The sequence below is a fragment of the Procambarus clarkii genome, chromosome 2 (assembly GCF_040958095.1).
Source record: "Procambarus clarkii isolate CNS0578487 chromosome 2, FALCON_Pclarkii_2.0, whole genome shotgun sequence".
NCBI classification, from domain to species: domain Eukaryota; kingdom Metazoa; phylum Arthropoda; class Malacostraca; order Decapoda; family Cambaridae; genus Procambarus; species Procambarus clarkii.
In genome coordinates this window covers 15,992,104-16,018,270 of record NC_091151.1, presented here as the reverse complement: position 1 = coordinate 16,018,270, position 26,167 = coordinate 15,992,104, and the positions used below count along the sequence as shown (strand labels likewise).

At 41.0% G+C, this 26,167-nt stretch overlaps 2 protein-coding genes across 4 annotated transcripts in view; both read right to left on the bottom strand.

The window, feature by feature from the left end:
* LOC123762220 (zinc finger protein 84) overlaps positions 1–9,109 on the bottom strand; it is a 79,407-nt gene extending 70,298 nt beyond the window's left edge. Inside the window, exon 1 of one of the 2 annotated variants that reach the window (XM_069323833.1) lies at positions 8,605–9,109. The gene's annotated coding sequence lies outside the window, so the exon portion shown is untranslated. The remainder of the gene's footprint in view (positions 1–8,604) is intronic. The other variant, XM_069323841.1, reaches the window with a different exon arrangement.
* A 9,706-nt stretch (positions 9,110–18,815) lies between these two features.
* LOC123762358 (uncharacterized) overlaps positions 18,816–26,167 on the bottom strand; it is a 64,132-nt gene continuing 56,780 nt past the window's right edge. The window contains exons 2-3 of one of the 2 annotated variants that reach the window (XM_069323821.1): positions 23,244–23,303; positions 18,816–21,892 (exon numbers count right to left, since the gene is read on the bottom strand). In XM_069323821.1, the coding sequence (XP_069179922.1) occupies positions 19,558–21,795 (2,238 nt within the window). In that variant the 5' untranslated portion in view covers positions 21,796–21,892; positions 23,244–23,303 and the 3' untranslated portion in view covers positions 18,816–19,557. The remainder of the gene's footprint in view (positions 21,893–23,243; positions 23,304–26,167) is intronic. The other variant, XM_069323827.1, reaches the window with a different exon arrangement.

Sequence of the window (26,167 nt, the reverse complement as noted above, 5' to 3'; positions counted from 1 at the left end):
CCCAACTCAATTAATGATTAATCAACCAATTACTCCATGGGATAACTGGGATCTATCAGTTGATTTTGTAAATGCGCCCAAGAAAGATAGTGTGCACTCTTGAGAAATCTTGAGATGATTGATGATTTCGAGGCTTTAGTGTCCCCGCGGCCTGGTCCTCGACCAGGCCTCCACCCCCAGGAAGCATCCCGTGACAGCTGACTAACACCCACGTACTTATTTTACTGCTAGGTAACTGGGGCATAGGGTGAAAGAAACTCTGCCCATTGTTTCTCCCCGGCGCCCGGGATCAAACCCAGGACCACAGGATCACGAGTCCAGCGTGCTGTACGCTCGGCCGACCGGCTCCCTTATTAAAGGGAGCTCTACATTAAACATTAAAGGGAGCTTAACTCTACATTATTAAAACAGTTAACACTGAAAAGCATCACTGAAAGTACTCAGAGTATGGGTAACGATGTGTATCAGTGCTATACTGACGGCTCTGTAGAAGAAGGTGGACGATGTACCGGATGTGCATGCAATATATTTGAACAATCTTCTCTTGTACATACAGCAATGAAGCGCGTCAATGACTGGGCAAGTACAACTCAAACCAAACTTGCAGGCATATACCTTGCCACTGAATTTTTAACACTTTCGCGCTCTCTGCGAAGGTCACTCAGCCAACCGTAAGTGCAACGAGTGTTTTGCCGCGTAAGCGTAAAAACAAAAATGTGTATACTCTTTTTACTCTCATGACCTTAGTTCTCGAGCTACGCATTTCATTTTGGTACCAACGTGTTCGCAATAAAATTCTCTAGAAGAACATCAGTAAAAAAAAGTCACGAAACGTATAGGGATACCAGCACCAAATAAATAACTACGAAGATGACTCGCCGTGAGCGCCCAACAGCAACAAAATGTTTTTACTCTTGGGATTGTTATCACCTCCACACTTGTTCTACAGCGTTAATTTTGGTATCAATGGACTCGCAATGAAATTCCCAACACGGTGATATGAATATAAGTGTAGAATAATGATGCGGCCCGCCCGCAAGAGTGTGGGAAGTGGTGAAATTGTTACCCGGTATCGGTGACGGGACGACGCACGGCGCTTTGAAAGTTTATACTTATTTCACTCTCATGACATTAATTTTCTATGTACGTCATTCATTTTTGTGTCAATGTGTTCGCAATAGAATGTTCTATGAGCCCATAGGTAAAAAAGATCAACAAAGCGTAAGATAGAATAGCGCCAAATATAAAACAACGCTGGAACATATCAGTGAGCGTCAAATACACACGAAATGTTTTTACTTTTGTTATGTTTGTCAAGTTTATACTTGTTGCACACAGTTATTTTTGGTTGTACATTGATCGGAATAAAATTCCCTAACCAGACATATGCATATAATACATGATATGGGGGGAAGCATTACCAGTATAAACGGCTAAAGTCACCCACCTGCAACCCGTTTGGGACATAATACCATTTGATCGAAGTGGTCCACACCTTTCATGAACTTATTGTACAATGCAGCCTAGTGGTGAGAAAGAGAGCCTCATGGCGCGCAGTTTGAAACAAAATCCGAAGTAAATCGGATAAAAATTGAATTTTATACAAATATTTTAAAAGAGGACATAACTTTATGTCCACTATGCGTTAGCGTTAGACGAAACAGGACTCACCGGTGAGTCCGGTTAGCGCGAAAGTGTTAATTAAAATACAAAGACAGTGGACTTATTTAGTGTGACTCGCAGAGTGCACTCCTGGCATTGAACGCTCATAGTGGTGACACCCAGAAAATAGTCAGTGATATTCAAATGAATGTTTTAGCTGCTAAAGAAAACAGATTTGAAATTAACTTCCTATGGACACCATCACATGTTGGCATCTCAAGGCATGACACTGTTGATATGCTTGCAAAGACAGCCTGTAGAAAACCAGTGGTAGAAATTGATATGGGTGTTTCATTAGCAGTGACAAAGAGAATACTTAAACAAATATCTAATGAAGATCTCACAGACCTAACAAATTCACAAAGACCGGAAAGTTGTAGCATTAAATATTATGATAGATATCGTGAGGAGACATTCACATATGGGACTAATAGAACAAGAACCCGGCAATGTGATGTTATAGTGGCCAGAATACTCCTGGGGTATAGACGTATCTGGCAGCTTTCTCAAAACTCAGATGTCGAGTACACAATGTGTCAACTATGTGAAAGAGAAAACATGCACTCTCTTGAACATTATATTGTAGAATGTCCCATATTGACTGACTTTCGCCCTCCCGGGCTAAGGTATACTGAACTGTGTAATTACAATACGAGTACTGGAACACTTGATATATTGGACTTGTACCCAAGATTAACCATGTAATGTATCAATTATACAATGTATGTATGTGATGTAACTATATAACCTGAGCTTGTAAAAGCACCTTCATCACCTTCAGTGATTAAGTGCTTAATTGCACACTAGTTTCTCTATCAGCTATCTCACCCTGTCAGAGTAAGAGACAAATGTGAATGCATGTGTGTATATATGTACGTATATGTGTGTGTGTGTGTGTGTGTGTATGTATATGTATGTGTATAAAGTATATATGGAAGCTGATCAGAATTACATTTCACCTTTGTAAATGTACATTAATGACACTATGTAAAAGACACACCGAACACTTTATGTAGGGCATACGTAAATCTGTGTATATGTATTTACGTATGTAGGTTAGCTTAGCATTTTAAAAGCACCGAATCACCTTCTGTGGTTTTGGGACGTTTACCTTTCTGGGTGCCTAACCCGGTCAATGGCAGACATAGAATGCTTCCAACCACATGGGGGGTTTCTATAGACCATTGCTCTCCTTGCCTCTCTAAAGAGGGCAGGGTTCTGGCTCGTGGTCCCCGGTAGGCCTAAAGAACTCCATACACATGACTGATGCCAAAGTCTGATATTAGCATATCAGCCTAGTAAGCTCCAGGAAGCGGTAGGGGCTCCCCCCAGAAATGACCAGGATTCTGATAACAGCAGGATTGTTATGATAATTTGCACTGTGCGTAGTATGGTGGGAAGAGAAATGCTGAGGGAGTGAGGGCTGTAGCGTCGTCTGCCAAATCTGTATGGCCACCTGTTACTGTCTGCACTCACCATAGCAGCTTAGTGGTTCAAGATAATGAACACAAATGTAGATACTCAATAATAACGTGTGTATATAGTGTAATATCACCACAAACAGTACAGTTGTAGGAGAAATGTTAGTGTGTGTGGCCTACAACCAGGGAGGGAGGGAGGGAGCACCAGCTGTGTGTGGCGACCTCTGTCATTGTTTAAACTTACCATACCAGCTTAGTTGTAAAGTTATGGTGAATAAAACATGCAGATACTTATATATCACCTGTGTATATAGCGTAATAACACTAAAAACTATTTGTTTATTGTATAATGAACATTATAATTGATTTCCTAATATGCTCACAATACTTTTCAGTATAGCGATGGTTAACACATTTTATTACATAAATATATCACACCACACACTATTAATAATATTACTGAAAAAAAATCAGAGACATTGAAATAATTCTGTAATAATATCTTTCTGGCAGCTCCTGCCTGATAGATAAGGCAGAGCAGATCGCCTTCAACGCTTGCTCTGTTAACGCCTCAATTCTGCCAGACTTCCTTGCCCTATTGCATCCATAATATGTCATCCACGATTTTTTATCCCCCGTTATCAGGGAACAAAAATGAACACTTCCATAAGAAGAAAAAAAGTATTATTACTTGTGTCTGGGCGTGTTGCAGGCTACAAGCTCACAAAGAAATCAGATTTAGCATAGACTGGAATAGGCTAAATCTCTTCTCGAATTTAAATCTCGAATTTTCTCTGTAGGAGAAAATTCGGTTAAAGTGCCAAATTTTCGAAAAGCTGTTTTCAATAGCCTAAGATATTTTTTTTGTCAAATAGATTGGAAAGACTTGGGCATGGGGGTGGGCCAGTCTTGAAGCGAGATATGAGCCCAGCGATAGGTGACATAAAAGGGGATTTCAATGTGGATTCAAAATATAACTTATTTAAAAATATTCTAAGCAAAGCACAGGAATGTAGTATACCATACAAATTGAATAGATCGAATACTAATGACCCAAAGTGGATAACAAAGGATCCGAAGAATCTTATAGGTAAAAAAAAAGTGCATGGTACTATGAAGTTCGCATAGCAGGGCAAGCAAACACAAATCCTAAAGGTTTTTTCAGTTATATCGAACAAAGACTAGGGACTAGGTTCATTAAAAACTGAGACAGGTCAAATAACGGATAATGACGAGGCGATGAGTAGTATTTTTAATAAATATTTTATATCTGTATTTACTAAAGAGGAACTTAACAACATGCCTTCAGCCGAACAAGTCTATGTCTGTGGGGGACGAGGACAGGTTGACTAGTTTAGCAGTTACCAGGGAGGATGTAATTAAACAAATTGTAAAACTAAAACCAAACAAATCCCTAGGGCCGGATGAAGTGTTTGCCAGGGTGCTTAAAAAATGCAAAGAGGAGCTTTGCGAGCCACTGTCTACCATATTTAATAAATCAATACAGTCAGGCAGAGTGCCAGAGTCATGGAAGGTAGTTAATGTGGTACCAATTTTTAAGAAAGGAGATAGATCACTTGCGTCAAACTATCGGCCAATTAGCCTAACGTCTATTGTGGGAAAGTTATTTGAATCGATAATTGCAAATACAATTCGTCTTCATCATGAAAAACATAAATTAATAAATGAGTTGCAACATGGTTTTACAAATGGCTGTTCATGTTTAACAAATTTGCTATCTTTTTATTCCAGCATAGTTGAGGCAGGATAAGGATAAGTTGATAGTGGTAAGGATTGTGATGTTGTGTACCTTGACTTTAGCAAAGCTTTTGATACAGTGCCACATGAAAGACTGATTAAAAAGATAGAGGCTCATGGTATTGGGGGTGCTATATTAAGTTGGATTAGGGCATGGATATTCCAAAGAAAACAGAGAGTTAGTAAAAATTGGGTTAAGTCAGAGTGGGATAATGTTGGAGTGCCAACATTGGAGTGCCTCAAGGCTCTGTCCTGGGACCTCTGTTGTTTATAATATATATAAATGATTTAGATTCAGGATTGTGTAGCAACATTTGCAAATTTGCCGATGATACAAAAATCGGTAAGGAAATTAACACGGAGGAAGACTCACGATTACTTCAAGTTGATCTAAATAGGGTTTTGAAGTAATCAGAAGATTGGCAGATGCAGTTTAATGCTGATAAATGTAAAGTTTTGAGGCTAGGTAATGATGATAGAGTTACAAGATACGAGCTGGATGGTGTTGAGATTGCGCAGCCAGATTGCGAAAGGGATCTGGGAGTTATGATTAGTAAGATTTTAAAATCAAAGGATCAATGTATGAATGTTCATAATAAGGCAAATAGGAGACTGGGATTTATTAATCGAAGCATTAGTAACAAGACACCTGGTGTTGTTCTTCAACTATATCTTGCTCTGGTTAGGCCCCATTTAGATTATGCAGTTCAATTTTGTTTGCCGTACTATAGAATAGATATAAATTCACTTGAATGTGTCCAGCGTAGGATGAGTAAGTTAATTCCCCCAAATTAGAAATCTTTCATATGAAAAAAAGATTAACAAAGCTTAAATTGCATTCACTGGAAAGGCAAAGAGATAGGAGTGACATGATAGAGGTTTACAAGTGGATGAATGGTCATAAAGTGGATATTAATAGGGTATTAAAAGTATCAACACAAAACAGAACACGAAACAATGGGTATAAATCGGATAAGTTTCGATTTAGGAAAAACTTGGGTCAATACTGGTTCGGTAACAGGGTTGTTGATTTGTGGAACCAATTACCGCATACCGTGGTGGAGGTGGGGTCCCTCGATTGTTTCAAACGTGGGTCCAACATGTATATGAGTGGGATTGGGTGGTTATAAATAGGAGCTGCCTCGTATGGCCCAATAGGCCTTCTGCAGTTACCTTTGTTCATATGTTCTTATGTCCTAAAATCGCTAGAGCAGTCCAGGGGTTAAACAACGTATGTCACATGTTCAGGAACCAGTTTTAGTACCTTATAAGAACCTTTACTGTGTTTGTCAACAGCCATGTGATGGAAAGTTTATGGCACAATGTGATGTGTGTGCAGAGTGGTTCCACAGGGTCTGTGTAAGAGCCACTCTGACTAGTGAACGTTCTAAACCAGAGTACAGTATGTATGTCCTTAGTGTAAGCCATAAGGTTACAAAAAAAAAAAAATGTAGTGTAGTGTATGTAGTGTTGAAACAATATGTTTATAGGGCAAAGATGAGTATTTCATTGAAGAATGTACAAAGATAATACGGATAATAAGTGTAATGGGATATGACTTAACATAGTAGTACTATCCTAGTCAACTACAAAAATTAGATGAATCTATACATGTCAATGCAGCAACCATGAATCATTCCCACAAATGTGTGCTGCAGTTCTCGTGGTGTAGTGGTTAAGATACTCGCATGGCATTTCACGAGCACTTTGTCCTGGGTTTGTATCCTGGCCGGGGAGTATTTACTGGGCGCAAATCCTTAACTGTAGTCTCTGTTTAACTCAATAGTAAAATGGGTACTTGGGTGTTAAACGATTTTTCGCAGGGTCGTATTCCAGGAAATGTAGGATTAAGTACTTGCCCGAAACGCTACGCATACTAGTGGCTGTACAAGAATATAAGAACTCTTGTATATATAAATAAATAAATAAAATAAATTAATAGACTTTTTAGATGTTAGAGCTCCCTTATTTGTTAAATTGGAAATGTTCTCTTTTGTTACCTTGTGTGCAGTCCCATCCCTCAATGTGGAGTGGATGGAGATTCTTTTCCAAAAGGACATGTTATGTATAAGTTGAACATAATCCCTCTAATATCCCCATTGTTTTATAGGAATTGGGGGAAGTGTGGAGGGGACCATATTCAAAGAACCCGCCAAGGGAAACACTTCATATCTTAGGCAGGACTCGACTCTGATTGGTAGACAATGGCTGTGTGCGACCTAGGAGGCCTGGTCAACGACCGGGCCGCGGGGACGCTAAGCCCCGGAAGCACCTCAAGGTAACATCAAGGTAGCATTCGGCTCAACGCCCCCATGCATGACTGGAGAGGGCCAAGGCAGACATAGATGAACCACACCTGACCCAGCATGGACAAAGTCCATCCGGCACCCACTAGAATTTGGGATACGTATTTACTGGCTGACTGACAAGGCTTTGCCACCCTGTTATCATTGATATATAGTAACCACCACCATGTGGTTGGCCGACCTACCCCATAAGTGACCTCCTCCACAATACTGTACGTTCAACACCAGAAACAAAAATAATTTTAGAACCTAATCAGCTCGCATATTAGGAACAGTTGAGGGGCCACATGGCTAACAACACTACAAACCAGGCATGACAGCACAGATCTCTTAAAAACTTTTAAAATACTTAACAATTTGGAGGATGTTGATCTAGACAATTTTCTCAAAAGGTCAAATGTAACACAAAGAGCAATGGTTTCAAGCTCGAGCCACAATGTAGGACTGAGAACAGATGCTTTTTCACTCGCAGGATTATAAACTAATGGAACTGCCTACCCGCCAAGTCTGTAAATGCCAACACTCTGCTGAACTTTAAAATCCCAGCTAGAAAAAGTCATCAGGACAAATAAGGGACTTTTGACAAGCCATTGGCTTCCTGTCCTTGTCGAGGCCACTAGAGTGTTAGTGGCCCTTAGGTAAATACAAGTTGGAGATGAAATCCCATGTTTAAAATATCAGGTAGCCAAAGCATTGGTTAAATACCTCCACTTAACCTAGAAATCAGGCCACATCTGATGTATTCATATAACAGAAACCACCAGGACAATCATAAACAGAAAATGCAACCCTAGCTACAAAGAATAGCAATGATCAACTGATATCATCAACACATCTAGCCCTCATCACCATTCATCGTATATTTCTAAAACAGGTCTAGTTCCTTCATGACCATTCCATCAACTGGCAACAACAACATTCAAGCCTTGCTAGACCATAAACTTTGATGGGTCTCCCAACATCAACGCTCGTGCAGTCATCAGGAGGACTGACTAGGTGCCAGTCCTTAACTGTACGCCTTTGTTCACCCAGCAGTGAAAGGGTACCATAAATAAATAAATAAATAAATGTTTATTTAGGTAAGGTACATACATACAAGAGATTTTACAAAGTTTGTTGGATTAATAGATAGAGCTAGTACATACAATGCCTAAAGCCACTATTACGCAAAGCGTTTCGGGCAGAAACGCTTTGTTTACCAGGTTATTGAACGATTTGGGGGACACCGTATTCCAGGGAAAATTAAGATTAAGGACCTGCCCAAACACTATGCGTTCAAGTGACTTTTCAAGAATGTAAGAACTCTTGTATATATAAATATATAATACAAAAAATCCATGCTCACCTGCACTACTCTATAATCAACCTGTCAAGTCAGTCATGCAAAAATAAATACCCATACCTAGTACCATTACCATTTCCTAATTAAATATTAACATGCAAGAACTGCTACTTGCCTCTCTAGTCTCTCCGGAATGATGGCTGGAGATGGAAGCTAGCAGTCAGGATGCTGACCAGGTCAGGACACAGGCTGGCCAGAGCAGGACACCTGCCGAGTAAGGACGCTAGCCTGGTCAGGACACAACTAGGTTAGGCCGGGTCAAGACGCTGGCAAGGTACTGGACGCTGGCAAGAGGCTGGACGCTGGCAAGGAGCTGGACGCTGGCAAGGAGCTGGACACTGGAAGGGGCTGGACGCTGCCCGGGGCAGGCTGGGGGAAGGACGCTGGATGTCAACACAGCGCCACTGTGAGGATAACCTTGGCCAGAGCCTCTGGCCAACACAACCTGCTCAAAAACACACAAACCCTCCAACAAGCAAACATTGTTAACATTATTAATGGATAAATTCACATATATATTTAATTTTATTACTGTAATAACTCATAATACTTTTCCAGTCACTACATAAAGGACAATGTGTGTGTATCAAGGATTGTTGTCGTGGGTTGGCAGCCCTGGGGGCGCACCCGCTCTATGGCAAAAATATAAATAATTTATTTTATTATTTTTTATTAATATACAAGAAGGTACATTGGATTTATTAGAGTACAGAGACTTGAAGTTATACATTCTTGTAGAGGCACTAATACGCATAGCCTCTCGGCTATGCGTACCTAGATCCTTAATCTAACATACACAAATACAAATCTGGGAAGAATAAGACACCAACAGCATGGGGGCCTATTTATTTAATAGTAGAACAAGTAAATATTTTTTTGCAGACCATGTTAATGAAGCAGCTAACTTGTATAATTTACAACTGCATAAAATATACATGTATAACTTGAGTACACTACAACAAGCTGAATTTCCAGGGACACATTCTAAATATATCAAAAAAAGTTTCAAAAACTGTGGGCATTCTTTCTAAGATCAGATATTATGTACCACGACCTGCCCTGGTGACTCTCTATTACTCCCTTATCTATCCATATCTCAACTATGGTATTTGTGCTTGGGGCTCTAGCTACCCAAAATCACTTACGTCCTCTAATTACTCAACACAAAGCTGCTATTAGGACAATATCCAACTCTGGCCCCAGGCATCACTCGGTACCCCTACTCAAATCTCTGAATATGTTAGACATTAAGTCACTGCACATTCTCTCATGTGTATTTTACATATATAAAACGCTAAACTATAATGCCAATCCTGATCTCAAAAGCTTCATAGAAGGATGTAACAGAACCCATGAGCACCACACCAGAAATAAATACAGTTTTGATATTCCTAGAGTGCGACTTAATCAAACTAGAAATGCTCTACAAATCAAGGGGCCCAGAATGTGGAATGACCTTCCCAACCATGTTAAAGACTGTACCTCTCTCAACCAGTTTAAGTCAAAAACGAAGCTATACCTAATAAATTCCCTGTAACCTACCTTACCCTTCTATTGTCAACCAATGTCTGTTTTTTTTAAGAGCGCTGTTTGTTGACATAATTGTATTTGTGCTGCTTTTTCATCTATGTTTTCATTTCTTGTTTTCATTCTACTCATTATGCTCAATTAGTATTAAGCTTGTCATTTAAGTTTATCATGCCCGAAACGCTTTGCGTAATAGTGGCTTTAGGCATTGTATGTACTAGCTCTACCTATAAGTCAACCAATCTTTGTAAAAATTTATTGTATGTATGTACCTTACCTAAATAAAATTATTATTATTATTATTATTATAACAACTTAATAACATTAATACATATGCTTATAGCCGGTAACTAAATAAAACATGGTCTGCAGAACGCCAAATCCTTATTATCTATGTGTACAAGTTAGGCAAACGTCTAACATAATTTTCAAGTAGATTCAGGGCATTTAGAGTAGCATATAGTGGCCTAACACGTGACAGAAATAATGCGCCATTCCCAGACATAATGTAAATTCGTAAATTACCAGTAACTGCAGAATACACCTAGAGGGCAAGGTTAACATTACTCGTACAAGTCAGGGTAAGTAGCTGTGGACAGCGTAACACTTAGGGGCCGGCGCTGCACCCCCTTATAACCCTTTTATAAAGGACAATGTACATAGGACTGTTGCATAGGTTTTTGTGCTGACTGTACCTAGGAAGGGGAGGAGGGTGGGTTTTTTCTTTTTTGACTTGCGAAGCGTGTCAGGAGCAGGAGAGAACGTATGGCCGATTGATTGATTGATGAAGATTAAACCACCCAAAAGGTGGCACGGGCATGAATAGTTCGTAAGTGGTGGCCCTTTTGAGCCATTACCAGTATCAAGAGCTGATACTGGAGATCTGTGGAGGTGCAACTGCACCCTGCGTGACGGGAAATGTCTCCCATGAATGTGTCCAAGATGAAGATTAAGCCATCCAAAAGGTGTCACGGGCATGAATAGCCCGTAAGTGGTGGCCCTTTTGAGCCATTACCAGTATCAAGAGCTGATACTGGAGATCAGTGGAGGTGCGACTGCAGCCTGCGTGACGGGAGATGTCTCCCGTGTGTGTGCGTGAAACGCATGACCGATGATTTAATGATGAAGATTAAGCCACCCAAAAGGTGGCACGGGCATGAATAGCCCGTAAGTGGTACAATTTTTTTTCTCAGTATTCTGAGTTTGTATTTAACCATCAAGCTGTTATCGCGGGGGAGGATACTGCTTCACAGTCTTTATGAGGGTGTCCAGCTGCTGGACACCTTTGTTGACCAGGAGAGTGGCTGTGTTGATGGCTTCAGGGTGGCCACTGCATGATTCAGGAACTCTTAAAACTCTTCGAAGGTCATTGGTTGCTTCACATTCCAGAAGATACTGAAGTAATGGCTTTTCTGTGACAGTTTGGCAGAAGTTGCACTCTCTCTGTCGGGGTTCACCAATCTCCCAGTTGCATCTGTAACCTAGACGTAGTCTATATAACCTAACCGCTATTTCCCTGTGGATTCCTTTTGGGATATTTAACCTTTCTAATTTGGTTGCCTGAAGATACCATGTTGCAGATGGCGAACCTTCAGCTATTCTCTGGTGCAGGTCGGCTTTGTTGAGATGTGAAAGTTTTTTGGTGATGATGTTTTTTATGTTCTCTAGGCTGGGTTGAATTGTTTTATGTATCACTGGATGACGAGTTGCCAATTTAGCAATTTCATCAGCTTTTTCATTTAATGGGATTCCAACATGGGATGGGATCCAGTTTAAAGTTATGTTGAGTCCTTTGCCTTTGGCGACTGCTCCAAGATACAAAATGGTGGTAATTATTTCCACATTATCTTTCCACTGTTTTTGTCCTAGTATTTCAGGTGCAGCTTTTGAGTCTGTGTGTATGATTGCATTTTGAGTGTTTTGTGCAATCACATATGCAAATGCCTGTTGTATGGCAAACAGCTCAGTTTGGGTTGATGATACTAGTCCTCCCAGTCTTCAATATTCTGCCCGAAACGCATTGCGTAATAGTGGCTTTAGGCATTGTATGTACTAGCTCTATCTATATATCGATCCATTAATGTAACATTACATGTATGTATGTACCCTTCCTGAATAAACATTTAAACAATATGCCTGTACGCTGGCCGTGCAAAGAGCAGCGCCAGCACTCTCATATTCTGTGTCCACCGATCCGTCTGTGAAGATGTGGGTGGCTCCTGCTACTGCTATGCTATACATTTGCTCTTCTATTATGCGCCTTAGGATTGTCGGATCATAGGCAGCCTTTTTCATTGGGAGACTTTCTATTACTATTTTGAAAGTAGGCTCTTCCCACGGTGCGGAAGGAGTGTGATTTGGGTGTGGATGATCACCTTCTCTATCAAGAATCATGTTTTTTTAAATGTAGTCTGTTTACGACTTTTCCTGCTCTTGCAGCCCAAGAGTTTCCATTGTTTTGGCCTAGTCCAACCACCAAGGCCTGTCGTACTGGGATTGGATCAGAAGAAATAATTATCTTACTGATAATTGTAGCTGTCCTTTGTGATATTCTTTCTTGTAGAGAGGGCAAACCCGTCTCCAGTCTAAGAGTTTCAAGCCTGGTCCACATGGGGGCTCCCAGTGCGGCTCTCATAGCATTGTTTTGGGCAACTTCAAGCTTTTTCCACTGTTGGTGTGATAGATTTGTGAGTGCAGGTGCGGCATAATCGATCACTGATCTGACTGCCTGTACATAGTATGTGCGAAGGACTTGCAGATTGGCTTCTCCAGAGAGGGAGGTTAGCGACCTGAGGATTGCCGTCCGGGCCGCAGTTCGCTCTCTCAAGTAAGTGACCTTAGCATTAAAATTCATGTGTGTGTCCAGGATTATTCCTAGATACTGATAGGTGTCGACCCATTCAATTGGTTGACCCTGTACTGTCAGTTGGATGTTGGACTTCGCTATTTTTATGGGCATGGCCTTTGACTTTGTGGGGTTGAGTTTGATCCCAATCTGTTTTGCCTCTTTACTGATGCAGTCTAAGCATTTGGGCGCAAGGCGCGCCGCATCCCTTCCTTTTATGATGATGACAAAGTCGTCCGCGTAGTTTAGCAGCCTGCAGTGATGTGGAAGTTTCAACCTCATTATTCTTTCCATTAAACAGTTGAAGAGAAGAGGGCTAAGAATACCTCCTTGCGGTGTACCATTTTCATGTCTTTTGTACTCAGAGACTGTGCCATGAAGTTTTACTCTTGCTTCTCTGTTTATGAGACAGTTTTTGGTCCAGGAGAGCAGATTGCCTCTGACCTCTTTGTCAATGAGGCAGCAGAGAATAGCTGCGGCGCTAGCCAGTTCAAAGGCTTTTTCGAGGTCCAGGAATATCAGCATTCCTGGTCTGTCATTCAAGTGGGCTAACAGAGTTGTAATACACTCCACTGTGCCAACCTCTCTTCTATAGGCATACATATCATGGTGCAGTTTAGGCATTTTCCACTCCAGTCTGTTGAGTGCCATTCTGTCAGCCGTCTTGGCTGCACAGCTTTGGCGAGAGATGGGCCTGGGATTAGCTGGATCTTTGGGTTTTGGGATCGGCACTATGTCTGCACTATTCCAAGCAGAAGGTCTAGTTTGAGAAGTCCAGGCTAAATTAATTAACCTTAGGTATGCAGCGTCTCCCTCTGGGCCGAGGTTTCTAATCATTTTATAGGTTATTTTGTCGGCTCCAGGGGATGTATCCTTGGAGTTTTTCTTAGCCCGATTGAGCTCATCCAGTGTGAAGGGGGCATTAGTGTCAGAGACTTCTTCACATGCTGTAAGAATTCTGTGCCACCTTTCTTCCTCTAGTCCGGTCTGTACTGCTAATACATCTGGTGGAAGTTGATTGCTGGCTGCTCTCTCTGCAAACCTGGTTGCCAGTACTTCGGCTTCCTGTTGAGGATCCTTGGGGTGTGGAGCTTTAGGTGTTTTATTCCCTTTGGCTCGGTGAATTTGCTGCCACATCTCTCCGAGAGAGGTGTGTTCATTCAGGTGTGAACACCATTCCAGCCACTTTTGTTCTTTTATTTGTCTGGTCTCTCGATGCACATGTTCCTTGACCTCACAAAGTAAGATCCTGTTGCGGTCACTTGGCTGCTTTTTGTATAGCTTTCTTGTTCTGTTGAGTCTATGGTTGAGTTCTTTGACACGTTCGCAAGAGTACCAATGATATTTATGGTGTCCGGTGGACTGTTTTTTCAGTGGGATTGAGTGGTTGGCTGCACTTTGAATCGCTTTGACAAATTCTTGTTCTGCCTGATTAATGTCTTCGGGAAGATCATAGTTTCTTTGCCACTCTGAAATGAGGTTTTGAAATCGGTCCCAGTTTGCTAAAGCAAAGTTCCAGGCTTCAGATGGAGGCGGAGGTGAGGTGGGTAGGTCTAACTGAAGATCAATTTGGACCCCATAGTGGTCGCTTGTGAGTGTGGGCTCAACTGACCATGTTGCTGCATCTCTTAGGGAGGCTGAAACGAAGGTTAGGTCTAATTTGCCTCCTTGGATGTGGGTGGGTTCATTCTTGTTTAGGATTTGTATTTCTGGAAGCTGGTCCAGTAGATGTGTAATGTGTATGCCGGCTTCATTTGTTCTGTTCGAGCCCAGTGCCAATCGATGATGGGCATTAAAATCTCCACAAATGATTGTGTTTGTTGTTGTCGCGTGTCCAAATAACACAGAGAGATCCATTTTGGCATGTGGAGACCTGTACACATTGAACACTTCAAGTTTGTCGTGTCTTAGCTCAATGGTAACTCCCATTACCTCTGTCCCTGCTCCACAATTGGGTGGGCTGGTTATGGACTTGGAGATCAGGTCACATTTTACATAGATTGCACATCCCCTGGATTGCCCATTGATCCATGGAAGGAAGAAGCCTCGATAGCCTGAGATTTTAGGTTCTAATCCGGCTCGAAGCAAGCTCTCCTGTAGTATCAGGATGTCTATGCCCTTGGTTGCTGCTATGCATTGCAAGTGTTGCAATTTAGTGCGCAGTCCTTGCGCATTCCATTGCAGGTTCTTTAGACCTCTAGGTTCTTGGAATTTGCTGATAATTCCGTGGTATCCATGGAGTCTGATGAACACGCCATGGAAGTTGCAATTGGTGTATAGGTTCTTAGTGAACCTGAAATTTACTCATCAATGTCGCTTTCCGACGAGCTGGACTTTATCTGTTTTTTATGGGGGTGTCTCCTGCCCTGCTGTCTTGACGGTGTGGATATTACATCTTCGAATTTCTTGAGCCTGTGCTCAATTGTCTTCCGAGTCTCTGTGGTTTGCTTGATTCCATGTGATGACAGCAGACTTTCGATCAACTCAGTGACCAAAGTTTTAAGCATTGGCCAGAGAGCGTCCAGTTCAGTGGGAGCACTATTTAATGTTGTGCAGGTTTGGGGACTAGTAGCTTTTAGACCCTTCTCAGTGGTAACTTTGACACTGGAATTGCTACTCCTATTGGCCCCAGTGTGCAGCCCGTCCTCCAAACAAAGATACAAAAGTGATTCCATGCACCCGCCAAACCCCCTGTTTATGAATGAAAAGCGGTTTACACACGACTCACAACTGCTGACGTTCGAACATATCCGGAACAAGTGTTTCACTGACGAATTTTGTTCGAATCACAACGCTATAAATGCTTCACCCACGTACTACAAATACAAATAATCGCCAACAGAACCTAAACACCTAACCTATGCCTATATATGCACAATATGCTAATATATTATAATATTAATTTTCACTTGAGAAAATTTCCGTTTTGAATGAACAGCATATTAAAATTTATGAATGCGTCTGTGGGGTCGACCGCTGGATGTAATGGACTTGAGTCGAAGACGGGTTGCAGTGTGCTTACTGGATGAAATGGGAGGCCGACTGCTTTGAACATGATTCTTGTGTCCTCCATCTTTCTTTTTGTCCTGTACAGAGGTCTTCTCACCCTTCACCATGGCCGTGTGCCCCCTCTTCCTGAGTGGGTAGACCCCACGCGGTTTTAGTGGGCAGGGGAGCTGGTATTAGTTTTGGTGGGGGCTTCGGCTCTGCTGTAGGCGTGGTGGGGTTCGTTTGAAGCCTTTTAAGCCTTTCAGGGCATATCAAGATCCAGGCGTGATGTGCCTTGGAGCAATTTGGGCACTTTGCCTTGTGTTTATCAATACATGTTTTTGTATCATGGGGCTGGCTGCAGACTCCGCACCTCACTGGGCGTTGGCAGCCATCTTTGTGATGCCCAAATCTCTGACATCTAAAGCATCTTAGGGGTTCTGGGGTGTAAGGCCTGTGTTGGAACACACCCAAGATTCCAAGGTCAAGTTTCTCCGGGATCCGTCCTTTTACTGTGAGAAGGACTTGTCGAGTTTCCTGTTTTGTGGTTCGTACTTGGCATCTCTCTGCTGACACCACATAGTTCAGCTTTTCGAGATGGCCAAGGGCCATATGCAAGGGATAGTGGAGGACAATGATTTTACTTATTTTATCCTCTGGTTTCAGTTCCTCACATTTTGCGTAATTTTTCAGAATCGTAGCGGCCGACTCGTCTTTAGGCCTCAGACCGCCACTAATAATAATAATAATAATTTTATTTAGGTAAGGTACATACATAAAGAGATTTTACAAAGTTTGTTGGCTTTATAGATAGAGCTAGTACATACAATGCCTAAAGCCACTATTACGCAAAGCGTTTCGCGCAGGAAAAACATTAATGACTAAAGCTTAATACTAATGGGTAAAAAGAATAAGATGTGTTGAGTACAAATAAAAATAGAGGTAAAAGAGGGGGGAACATGGTTGAAAAAGCAGCACAAATACAATTACAAATTATTACAGAAAATTACATTCAAACAGCGTTGATTTGAAAAACAAAAAAAACAAAAAACATACATGGGTTGATAACAGAGGGGTAAGGTGAGTTACAGGGATAGTATATAGAGTTAGAGTTACTCTATACTCTATTACTAGAGATAGAGTTACAGTATAGCTTCGTTTTTAACTGGTTGAGAGAGGTACAGTCTTTAACATGGTTGGGAAGGTCATTCCACATTCTGGGCCCCTTGATTTGTAGAGCATTTCTGGTTTGATTAAGTCGTACTCTAGGAATATCAAAACTGTATTTATTTCTGGTGTGGTGCTCATGGGTTCTGTTACAACCTTCTATGAAGCTTTTGAGATCAGGATTGGCATTATAGTTTAGCGTTTTATATATGTATAATACACATGAGAGAATGTGCAGTGACTTAATGTCTAACATATTCAGAGATTTGAGTAGGGGTACCGAGTGATGTCTGGGGCCAGAATTGGATATTGTCCTAATAGCAGCTTTGTGTTGAGTAATTAGAGGACGTAAGTGATTTTGGGTAGTAGAGCCCCAAGCACAAATACCATAGTTGAGATATGGATAGATAAGGGAGTAATAGAGAGTCACCAGGGCAGGGCGTGGTACATAATATCTGATCTTAGAAAGAATGCCCACAGTTTTTGAAACTTTTTTTGATATGTTTAGAATGTGTCCCTGGAAATTAAGCTTGTGGTCAATGAGAATGCCAAGGAATTTGCCATCTAATTTGTTACAAATTTGGGTATTGTTTATTTTGAGATTTATTTGATTAGAGGATTTATTGCCAAACAGAATATAGAAGGTTTTGTCAATGTTAAGGGTGAGTTTGTTGGCAGTTAGCCACAGATGGACTTTATTTAGCTCAGTATTTACTGTGGCATTTAGAGCAAGGGGGTCAGGACTGGAGTAAATGAAGGTTGTGTCATCAGCAAATAGAATTGGTTTGAGGTGTTGGAAGGCATTTGGAAGGTCATTAATGTAGATGAGAAAGAGGAGAGGGCCAAGTATGCTGCCCTGGGGAACACCAATGTTGATGGGTAGGGTGGGAGAAATTGTATTATTCACAAAAACACATTGGAGCCTGTCAGTAAGGTAGGATTTGAGGTATTGTAGGGAGTGTCCTCTGACGCCATAATGATGTAATTTAAGAAGAAGGTTTTGGTGGTTGACAGTATCGAAAGCTTTACGCAGGTCCACAAATAACCCAACAGGGAACTCATTTTTATCAAGAGCTGTATGAATCGAGTTAAGCATACTAATAAGTGCATCGTTAGTGCTTTTTTTGGGCCTGAAGCCACATTGGCAAGGGCTAAGTATATTGAGTTTGGCTAGATATGAGTAAAGCTGCTTATAGATTAGTTTTTCAAAATTTTTTGACAAGTTTGGCAGGATTGATATAGGTCTGTAGTTGTTAACATCTGTGAGATCACCACATTTGTGGACAGGCGTTACTCTCGCTTTTTTTAGAATATCTGGAAAGGTTTGGAGTTCAAGTGACTTGTTGAAGAGCAAAGCAATAGCAGGGGCTAAAGATCTGGAGGCTTTTTTGTAGATTAAAGTTGGTATCAGTCAGAGGACACTCCCTACAATACCTCGAATCCTACCTTACTGACAGGCTCCAATATGTTTCTGTGAATAATACAATTTCTCCCACCCTACCCATCAACATTGGTGTTCCCCAGGGCAGCATACTTGGCCCTCTCCTTACAAACGGCGTATCCTACCTTCTAGTGAAGGACGGCTTAATAATATTAGATTTATAGCCTTCTATATTCAGGAAAATAGAATATATTAATACAGTTATTCGCATCCAGTATCGAGACAATATGAGTAACAATGAGACAAGTTGAGTAAACAATATGAGAATGAACACTTTTAACTTTCAAGTAAACTTTATTTAACATTTTCGCTTATATAACAAATGATTAACATGATAATCTTATAGTGAAGAAATATGTGCAAAAAATATATCTCAACCAGTTTAAGATAAAAAAAACTAAGTAATACCTAATAAGTTTAGAATAACCTAAATCTTATCCTTTGCAATTATCAAATATTACAGTGAATAATGACTAACCAGTAATGATTAAGTTATAAAACTGCTGATATCTGTCATGTATAAACTTAGAAAATTGTAATCCGTCTTTGAATTTATTGAAAATTACATTCAGCTCCTCTGTTGCAATTGCTGTTGTCAATCCAAGAAGTAATTATTGTAATTCTTTCTTCTACTTCAGTTCAATTCATTCTTTTGATCTCAGTTTTAAGTCTTTTTTTCCACATCTTGCCTGATTCTAGTGGCTTTAGGCATAGTGATGACCAGACCACTCACTAGAATGTGACTAGACACACTAGAACGTTTAGGCATAGTATATATTAGTTCTAATTGTAACTAGAAATACAATATTCGGCTTGTAACTCAATAGGAATATGTCTACTTTGACCTAAATAAAACTTATTGTATATATTATTATTTATTTAACAGTAACAATATTGTGGAAGTAATATGTACATCAAGTCGCTCATTGCGCAACACAGCCTTCCGTCCCGTCAATCACCTCCACACTACCTGAACAAATGCAATCAAGAAACCTAAATTTGTGTGACCTGGGCGTCACATTCTTGAGTTAAGTGAGCGTCACATTCTTGAGTTACGTGAGCGTCACGTGCTTGAGTTACGTGAGCGTCACGTGCTTGAGTTACGTGGCCATCACACACATGAGTTTACGTGACACTACGCGCCACACCTTGTGTGTACAGGTGAAGGCTACAAAGATGAAGACACCTTGCAGGGTATTGAGGAGGACGAAGGTGTACCAGACGGGCTCCACTTGCAGGTACCCGGCTACCACGCCGCTGAGCCACGTTAGACCCATCAACAGCGCCAGGCGCAAATACAGCTTGAACTGGTTGTAGTGTGGGGCACACGAGGTTATTTTCGTTGTTGATTGCGTCGTTACGGCGATTATACGTGAAGATAAGATGAACAATACTAAATTGATCAACATTATTGTCACCGTTGGAGCTGCAAAGAACACCAGAAGAGCTTTACGTTGTCCAAACCAACACCAGCGTTCACCGAGGGCTGGGAAGTAGTGTGGAGGCAGGCCGTCAGGTTGCAGGAGGTCAGTGCTCACCACGACGGTGAGAGCGACAGCGGGCATCAGCCACCCGTTTATGGAATAAATTAAAAATTTACCCCACTGCCGACCTGCAGGCACTCGAAGGTGGGACGTTGCCAGCTTCAGCGTTCTCCAGATGTCGAACGCCATCACGTTCATCCAACAGAAGGATGACAGGAGGAAGTAGTACAGGGCAGCTGCCAAAATAAAGCACTCGCTCTTGCCTGGTTCTCCAAATACACTCAGTATGAAAGTAGTATATGCGGCCAGCAGAACTAGGCAAAGAGAAGCCAGATTCTTTCCTGACAGGTTTCTTAGATCTGGAACGATAAAAAAAGCAGTCAGGTGTAATATTAGGCATACACAAGAGAGGCCAAGTCCTGCCAGTGACACCCAGCCCATCAAGGGAGAGAACTTGTCCGTTTCTGTGTGGATAATGCATATTAGAACTCCACCTTCCGTCTGTTCGTACTCGTGAGACTGGAAGGTTCGATTGTACTCTTCAGCCACCACAGTACCGTTGGCGCTCATCGTGAATTCGCTAGCAGGCAAAAGGAACTTCTCACAAGTCAGAGTTTGGGTCCTCTCGGTGCTGGTGTTTGAGGAATCCCTCGATACTTCTGTTGTAGTATCCAGTGGCTTGCTCGCTGAAGATGTGACCAGGGAGGTGGTACTTGAAGTGGTTGTTGAGACGTCGTCAGCCGCTGGGTCACTGTCGACATCGATGTCAATACAACGACCGAACCTGTATTCTTGCTTAGCTTTACTGCATAGCACATTCCGGCACTTCTTAAAGAACGGGTCAAACACTTGACCCACTCTGCACGAAGATGTCGACCCCACCATGTTGCTGCCGCTTGTGTCGACAAAGTCAAACAATAATGAAAATGCATTAGGATTAAACTTGTCATCGAAAAAAAATCTTGTCATCGACCTATAGAAACAAGTGTAGTTTTTGGGTACATAGTTACACTGAGCACAGTGAGGGTTTCTGTAGGCATGTTCAAAATTGTATACCACAGCTGTGTACGAATGACAGAGATTCTCTACATCTGTATCCGTCCAATCCGATTCACAAACCTTAGTCATTTGCTTGCATGGTCTCACCAAATGTGAAACAGTTTCCGGCAGTACGGGATCGATGAAGCAAGTGTGGAAGACTTCAACTCCATTGTCATCAATATAGAGACCCCAGTTTTCGTCTTTGAAGAAAAGATTAGAAGAGACATATTCTATGGTCAGGTTCCGAAAATGGAATTGGTAACGGGAGAGAGTAGGGCACTCCACCCGCGCCTTCCACATCCCCAGCGACTTGGAGTCCTTGTTACAGAGGGCGCAGTAGAAGTTAGTGTAGGTGATGGTAGAGTCAAGGCTGGTCACAGGTAGGTCAACCAGGGGGTCTCTGCGACTGGAGCTGGAGTCTGGGGTACCACTCAAACACATCATTGCAATTTCCGGGTCCTCCCAGCCCGACATGCAAGTCCTTCGCATGTACAGGTCGCCAAATTGTCTGAGATGCACGCAATCGTAGCGGCCTGGCCTCCGGTGCTCGTTGACATTGTATGTGTGGGCGTCGAGGCAACAGTCGCCATATTCACCACACAGATCGTCACAAAAACAGTTCCTTTTCTCCCAGTCATTTGAATCGACGACGCGAGAGCCGTTTTGAACAATGCACGTGTCTTTGGGCGGGCAGGCCACGTTAATATCCACCAGATCTGAATACTGAAAGCTTGCCGACAGTCCGGTCAGGCAAGTCACCGTTACCAGAAACATTCTTAACTTTTCTGCCATCATCAGTGATGTCGTGATCATTCAGCCAATGAGAACAGAGGTAAGGATGACGCTAGAAGGAAGATCGCAGAACTTGGGTCTTGGAAGCACAGGTATCAGGCGACATTGTTGACTGCTACTGTGAAAGGAAAAGAAAGGTTGCATGAATATTCGTTGTATACGTTATCAAACTTGTTGGCTTCTTAATTTTGCAGCAAGTGACAAGCAAATTATGGTTAGCATTTGCTATAAGTTTTAAGAGATGCTAAGGAGAGGCACTGGACACAGGATACATATAAGCACGACGGCCACATTGACATACAATGCTAACCAAAGGGGAAAACGACATGAGGATTCCACAATGTTTTGAACAAAATATTATAAATGCCTAATTATGGAATTCCAGAAATTGTTATAACTGAAATATGGAAAATTAATCCTTGAGTTTTCTTACTTGACAACGTAAGTTGTGTTGTGAATATTAGCACAACTTAGGTAAGTACAGGAGGTACAGTAGTCGATATCTGCATCAGAAAAGCTCCGGGACCGTGAGCACATAGGGCCGCGAGGATGATACCGTACAAGAGGATGAGTGATGTCCCAATAAATAGAGTTTAGGTTGAGAGTTTTCGAAAAATAATAAAACAAAACAAAAAGTGCAAGGGGGAAGTAAAATAGTAAATAGAAATAAAAATCAAACAAAATAGATTGATTTTATTTCAAAGTTTGGAAGTTTGCCAGTAGGAACTGTCAAAACACTGTCGACCAAAGTAAGTCCATATTAATTTGTGGTTGCAAAAACAAAACGAAAAAAAAGATAACATCTAGGACAGAAAAAGCTGTAGAAGAAGCAAAAGTAGTAGACAAAATGGTTGTAAGACTAGTGGAAGGTCTTACAACCAATGAGACAACCCGTTCTCGCAAATTTAATAAGTCAATATTGACTTATTAAATATGTGCATAGGTGACATACTTAACATAATAGATACCCTTAAAAAGATTCATAGAAAACACCGACCTTACCTAACCTTGTTAGTATCTTAAGATAAGCATCTTATTGCTTCGTAATTACAATTATTACCTAACCTATAATTGGTATAGGTTAAGTAATAATTGTAATTACGGAGCAATAAGATGCTTATCTTAAGATACTAACAAGGTTAGGTAAGGTCGGTGTTTTCTATGAATCTTTTTAAGGGTATCTATTATGTTTAGTATATCACCTATGCACGTAGTTAATAAGTCAATATTGACTTTACGAATTTGCGAGAACGGGTTGAATGAGAATGCCTGCGACTACAGGAGAATTGAAAAAGAGTGAAAGATCGTCCCTTGAGGGTCACTCTTAACGGAAGCTAAGTTTATCTGATGGACGTAACTAAGGAATGTTAGGAAACTACAGGAAATTGATAGGGAAAGTGGTCTGATGAACGTATTCTATCTCATGGGTTGTGTTATTATCTCAGTAAACTTACTTGACCTCAACCCACCTCGCACCCAACTTGGGGAGTGTCGGATCTCATAGCACTGGAGATGGTAATGGCCCGGTGCTGTAGAAGAAAAATCACTGAAAAATCGCTTGAAAAATCACTGAAAAATCGCTTGAAAAATCACTGAAAATCACTGAAAAATCGCTTGAAAAATCACTGAAAAATCGCTTGAAAAATCACTGAAGAAAATCCGTTTGTAGAAGGCTGTATTGGAGCGTATCGTTGCACAGTCGAAATGTGCCGTATCCATTGCTTATAAAGGTTTGCACCTCTCGTGCGATTGGTGAGGCGCAAATCCCTTTTACAACTTTCCTGTCCCTTCCCCCCTTACCATCAGGTCAGATGCAAGTTCATTATAACTGTAACAGGTTGTTATGTATATTTTATGTATAAAGTTAACATTATAATAACAATACATTAAGCCACCGAGAGTCTCCCAAACCATTCACTCGCTAGCAATAATGAGTGTGACAGAAGCATATCAAAATGCGCTTACAGGGAGCAGTGTGAATGGTTTCTGATTGTGAACATAAGAACAAAGGTAACTGCAGAAGGCCTATTGGCCCATACGAGGCAGCTCCTATCTATAACCACCCAATCCCACTCATATACATGTCCAACCCGCGCTTGAAACAATCGAGGGTCCCCACATCCACCACGTTACGCGGCAATTGGTTCCACAAATCAACAACCCTGTTACTGAACCAGTATTTACCCAAGTCTGTCCTAAATCTAAACTTATCCAATTTATACCCATTGTTTCGTGTTCTGTCTTGTGTTGATATTTTTAATACCCTATTAATATCCCCCCTGTTATGTCCATTCATCCACTTGTAAACCTCTATCATGTCACCCCTAACTCTTCGCCTTTCCAGTGAATGCAACTTAAGCTTTGTTAATCTTTCTTCACATGAAAGATTTCTAATTAGGGGAATTAACTTAGTCATCCTACGTTGGACACGTTCAAGTGAATTTATATCCATTCTATAATACGGCGACCAAAACTGAACTGCATAATCTAAATGGGGCCTAACCAGAGCAAGATATAGTTTAAGAACCACACCAGGTGTCTTGTTACTAACGCTTCGATTAATAAATCCCAGTGTCCTATTCGCCTTATTACGAACATTCATGCATTGATCCTTTTGTTTTAAATTCTTACTAATCATAACTCCCAGATCCCTTTCGTAATTCGACTTCGCAATCTCAACACCATCTAGCTCGTATCTTGTAACTCTATCATCATTACCTAGCCTCAGAACTTTACATTTATCAGCATTAAACTGCATTTGCCAATCCTTTGACCATTTCAAAACCCTATCTAGATCAACTTGAAGTGATAGCGAGTCCTCTTCCGAATTAATTTCCCTACCGATTTTCGTATCATCGGCAAATTTGCAAATGTTGCTACTCAAACCTGAATCTAAATCATTAATATATATTATAAACAACAGAGGTCCCAGGACAGAGCCCTGAGGCACCCCACTTACAACATTTTCCAACTCTGACTTGACTCCATTTATACTAACTATCTGTTTCCTTTACAATACAATACAATACAATACAATACAATTTTATTTAGGTAAGGTACATACATACAATAAATATTTACAAGGATTGTTTAACTTATAGGTATAGCTAGTACATACAATGCCTAAAGCCACTATTACGCAAAGCGTTTCGGGCATGATAAACTTAAATGACAAGCTTAATACTAATTGAACATAATGAGTAGAATGAAAACAAGAAATGAAAACATAGATGAAAAAGCAGCACAAATACAATTATGTCGACAAACAGCGCTCTTTAAAGAAAAAAACAGACATTGGTTGACAAAAGAAGGGTAAGGTAGGTTACAGGGAATTTATTAGGTATAGCTTCGCTTTTAACTTAAACTGGTTGAGAGAGGTACAGTCTTTAACATGGTTGGGAAGGTCATTCCACATTCTGGGCCCCTTGATTTGTAGAGCATTTCTAGTTTGATTAAGTCGTACTCTAGGAATATCAAAACTGTATTTATTTCTGGTGTGATGCTCATGGGTTCTGATACAACCTTCTATGAAGCTTTTGAGATCAGGATTGGCATTATAGTTTAGCGTTTTATATATGTATAATACACATGAGAGAATGTGCAGTGACTTAATGTCTAACATATTCAGAGATTTAAGTAGGGGTACCGAGTGATGTCTGGGGCCAGAATTGGATATTGTCCTAATAGCAGCTTTGTGTTGAGTAATTAGAGGACGTAAGTGATTTTGGGTAGTAGAGCCCCAAGCACAAATACCATAGTTGAGATATGGATAGATAAGGGAGTAATAGAGAGTCACCAGGGCAGGGCGAGGTACATAATATCTGATCTTAGAAAGAATGCCCACAGTTTTTGAAACTTTTTTTGATATGTTTAGAATGTGTCCCTGGAAATTAAGCTTGTGGTCAATGAGAATGCCAAGGAATTTGCCATCTAATTTGTTACAAATTTGGGTATTGTTTATTTTGAGATTTATTTGATTAGAGGATTTATTGCCAAACAGAATATAAAAGGTTTTGTCAATGTTAAGGGTGAGTTTGTTGGCAGTTAGCCACAGATGGACTTTATTTAGCTCAGCATTTACTGTGGCATTTAGAGCAAGGGGATCAGGACTGGAGTAAATGAAGGTTGTGTCGTCAGCAAATAGAATTGGTTTGAGGTGTTGGGAGGCATTTGGAAGGTCATTAATGTGGATGAGAAAGAGGAGAGGGCCAAGTATGCTGCCCTGGGGAACACCAATGTTGATGGGTAGGGTGGGAGAAATTGTATTATTCACAGAAACATATTGGAGCCTGTCAGTAAGGTAGGATTGGAGGTATTGTAGGGAGTGTCCTCTGACTCCATAATGATGTAATTTAAGAAGAAGGTTTTGGTGGTTGACAGTGTCAAAAGCTTT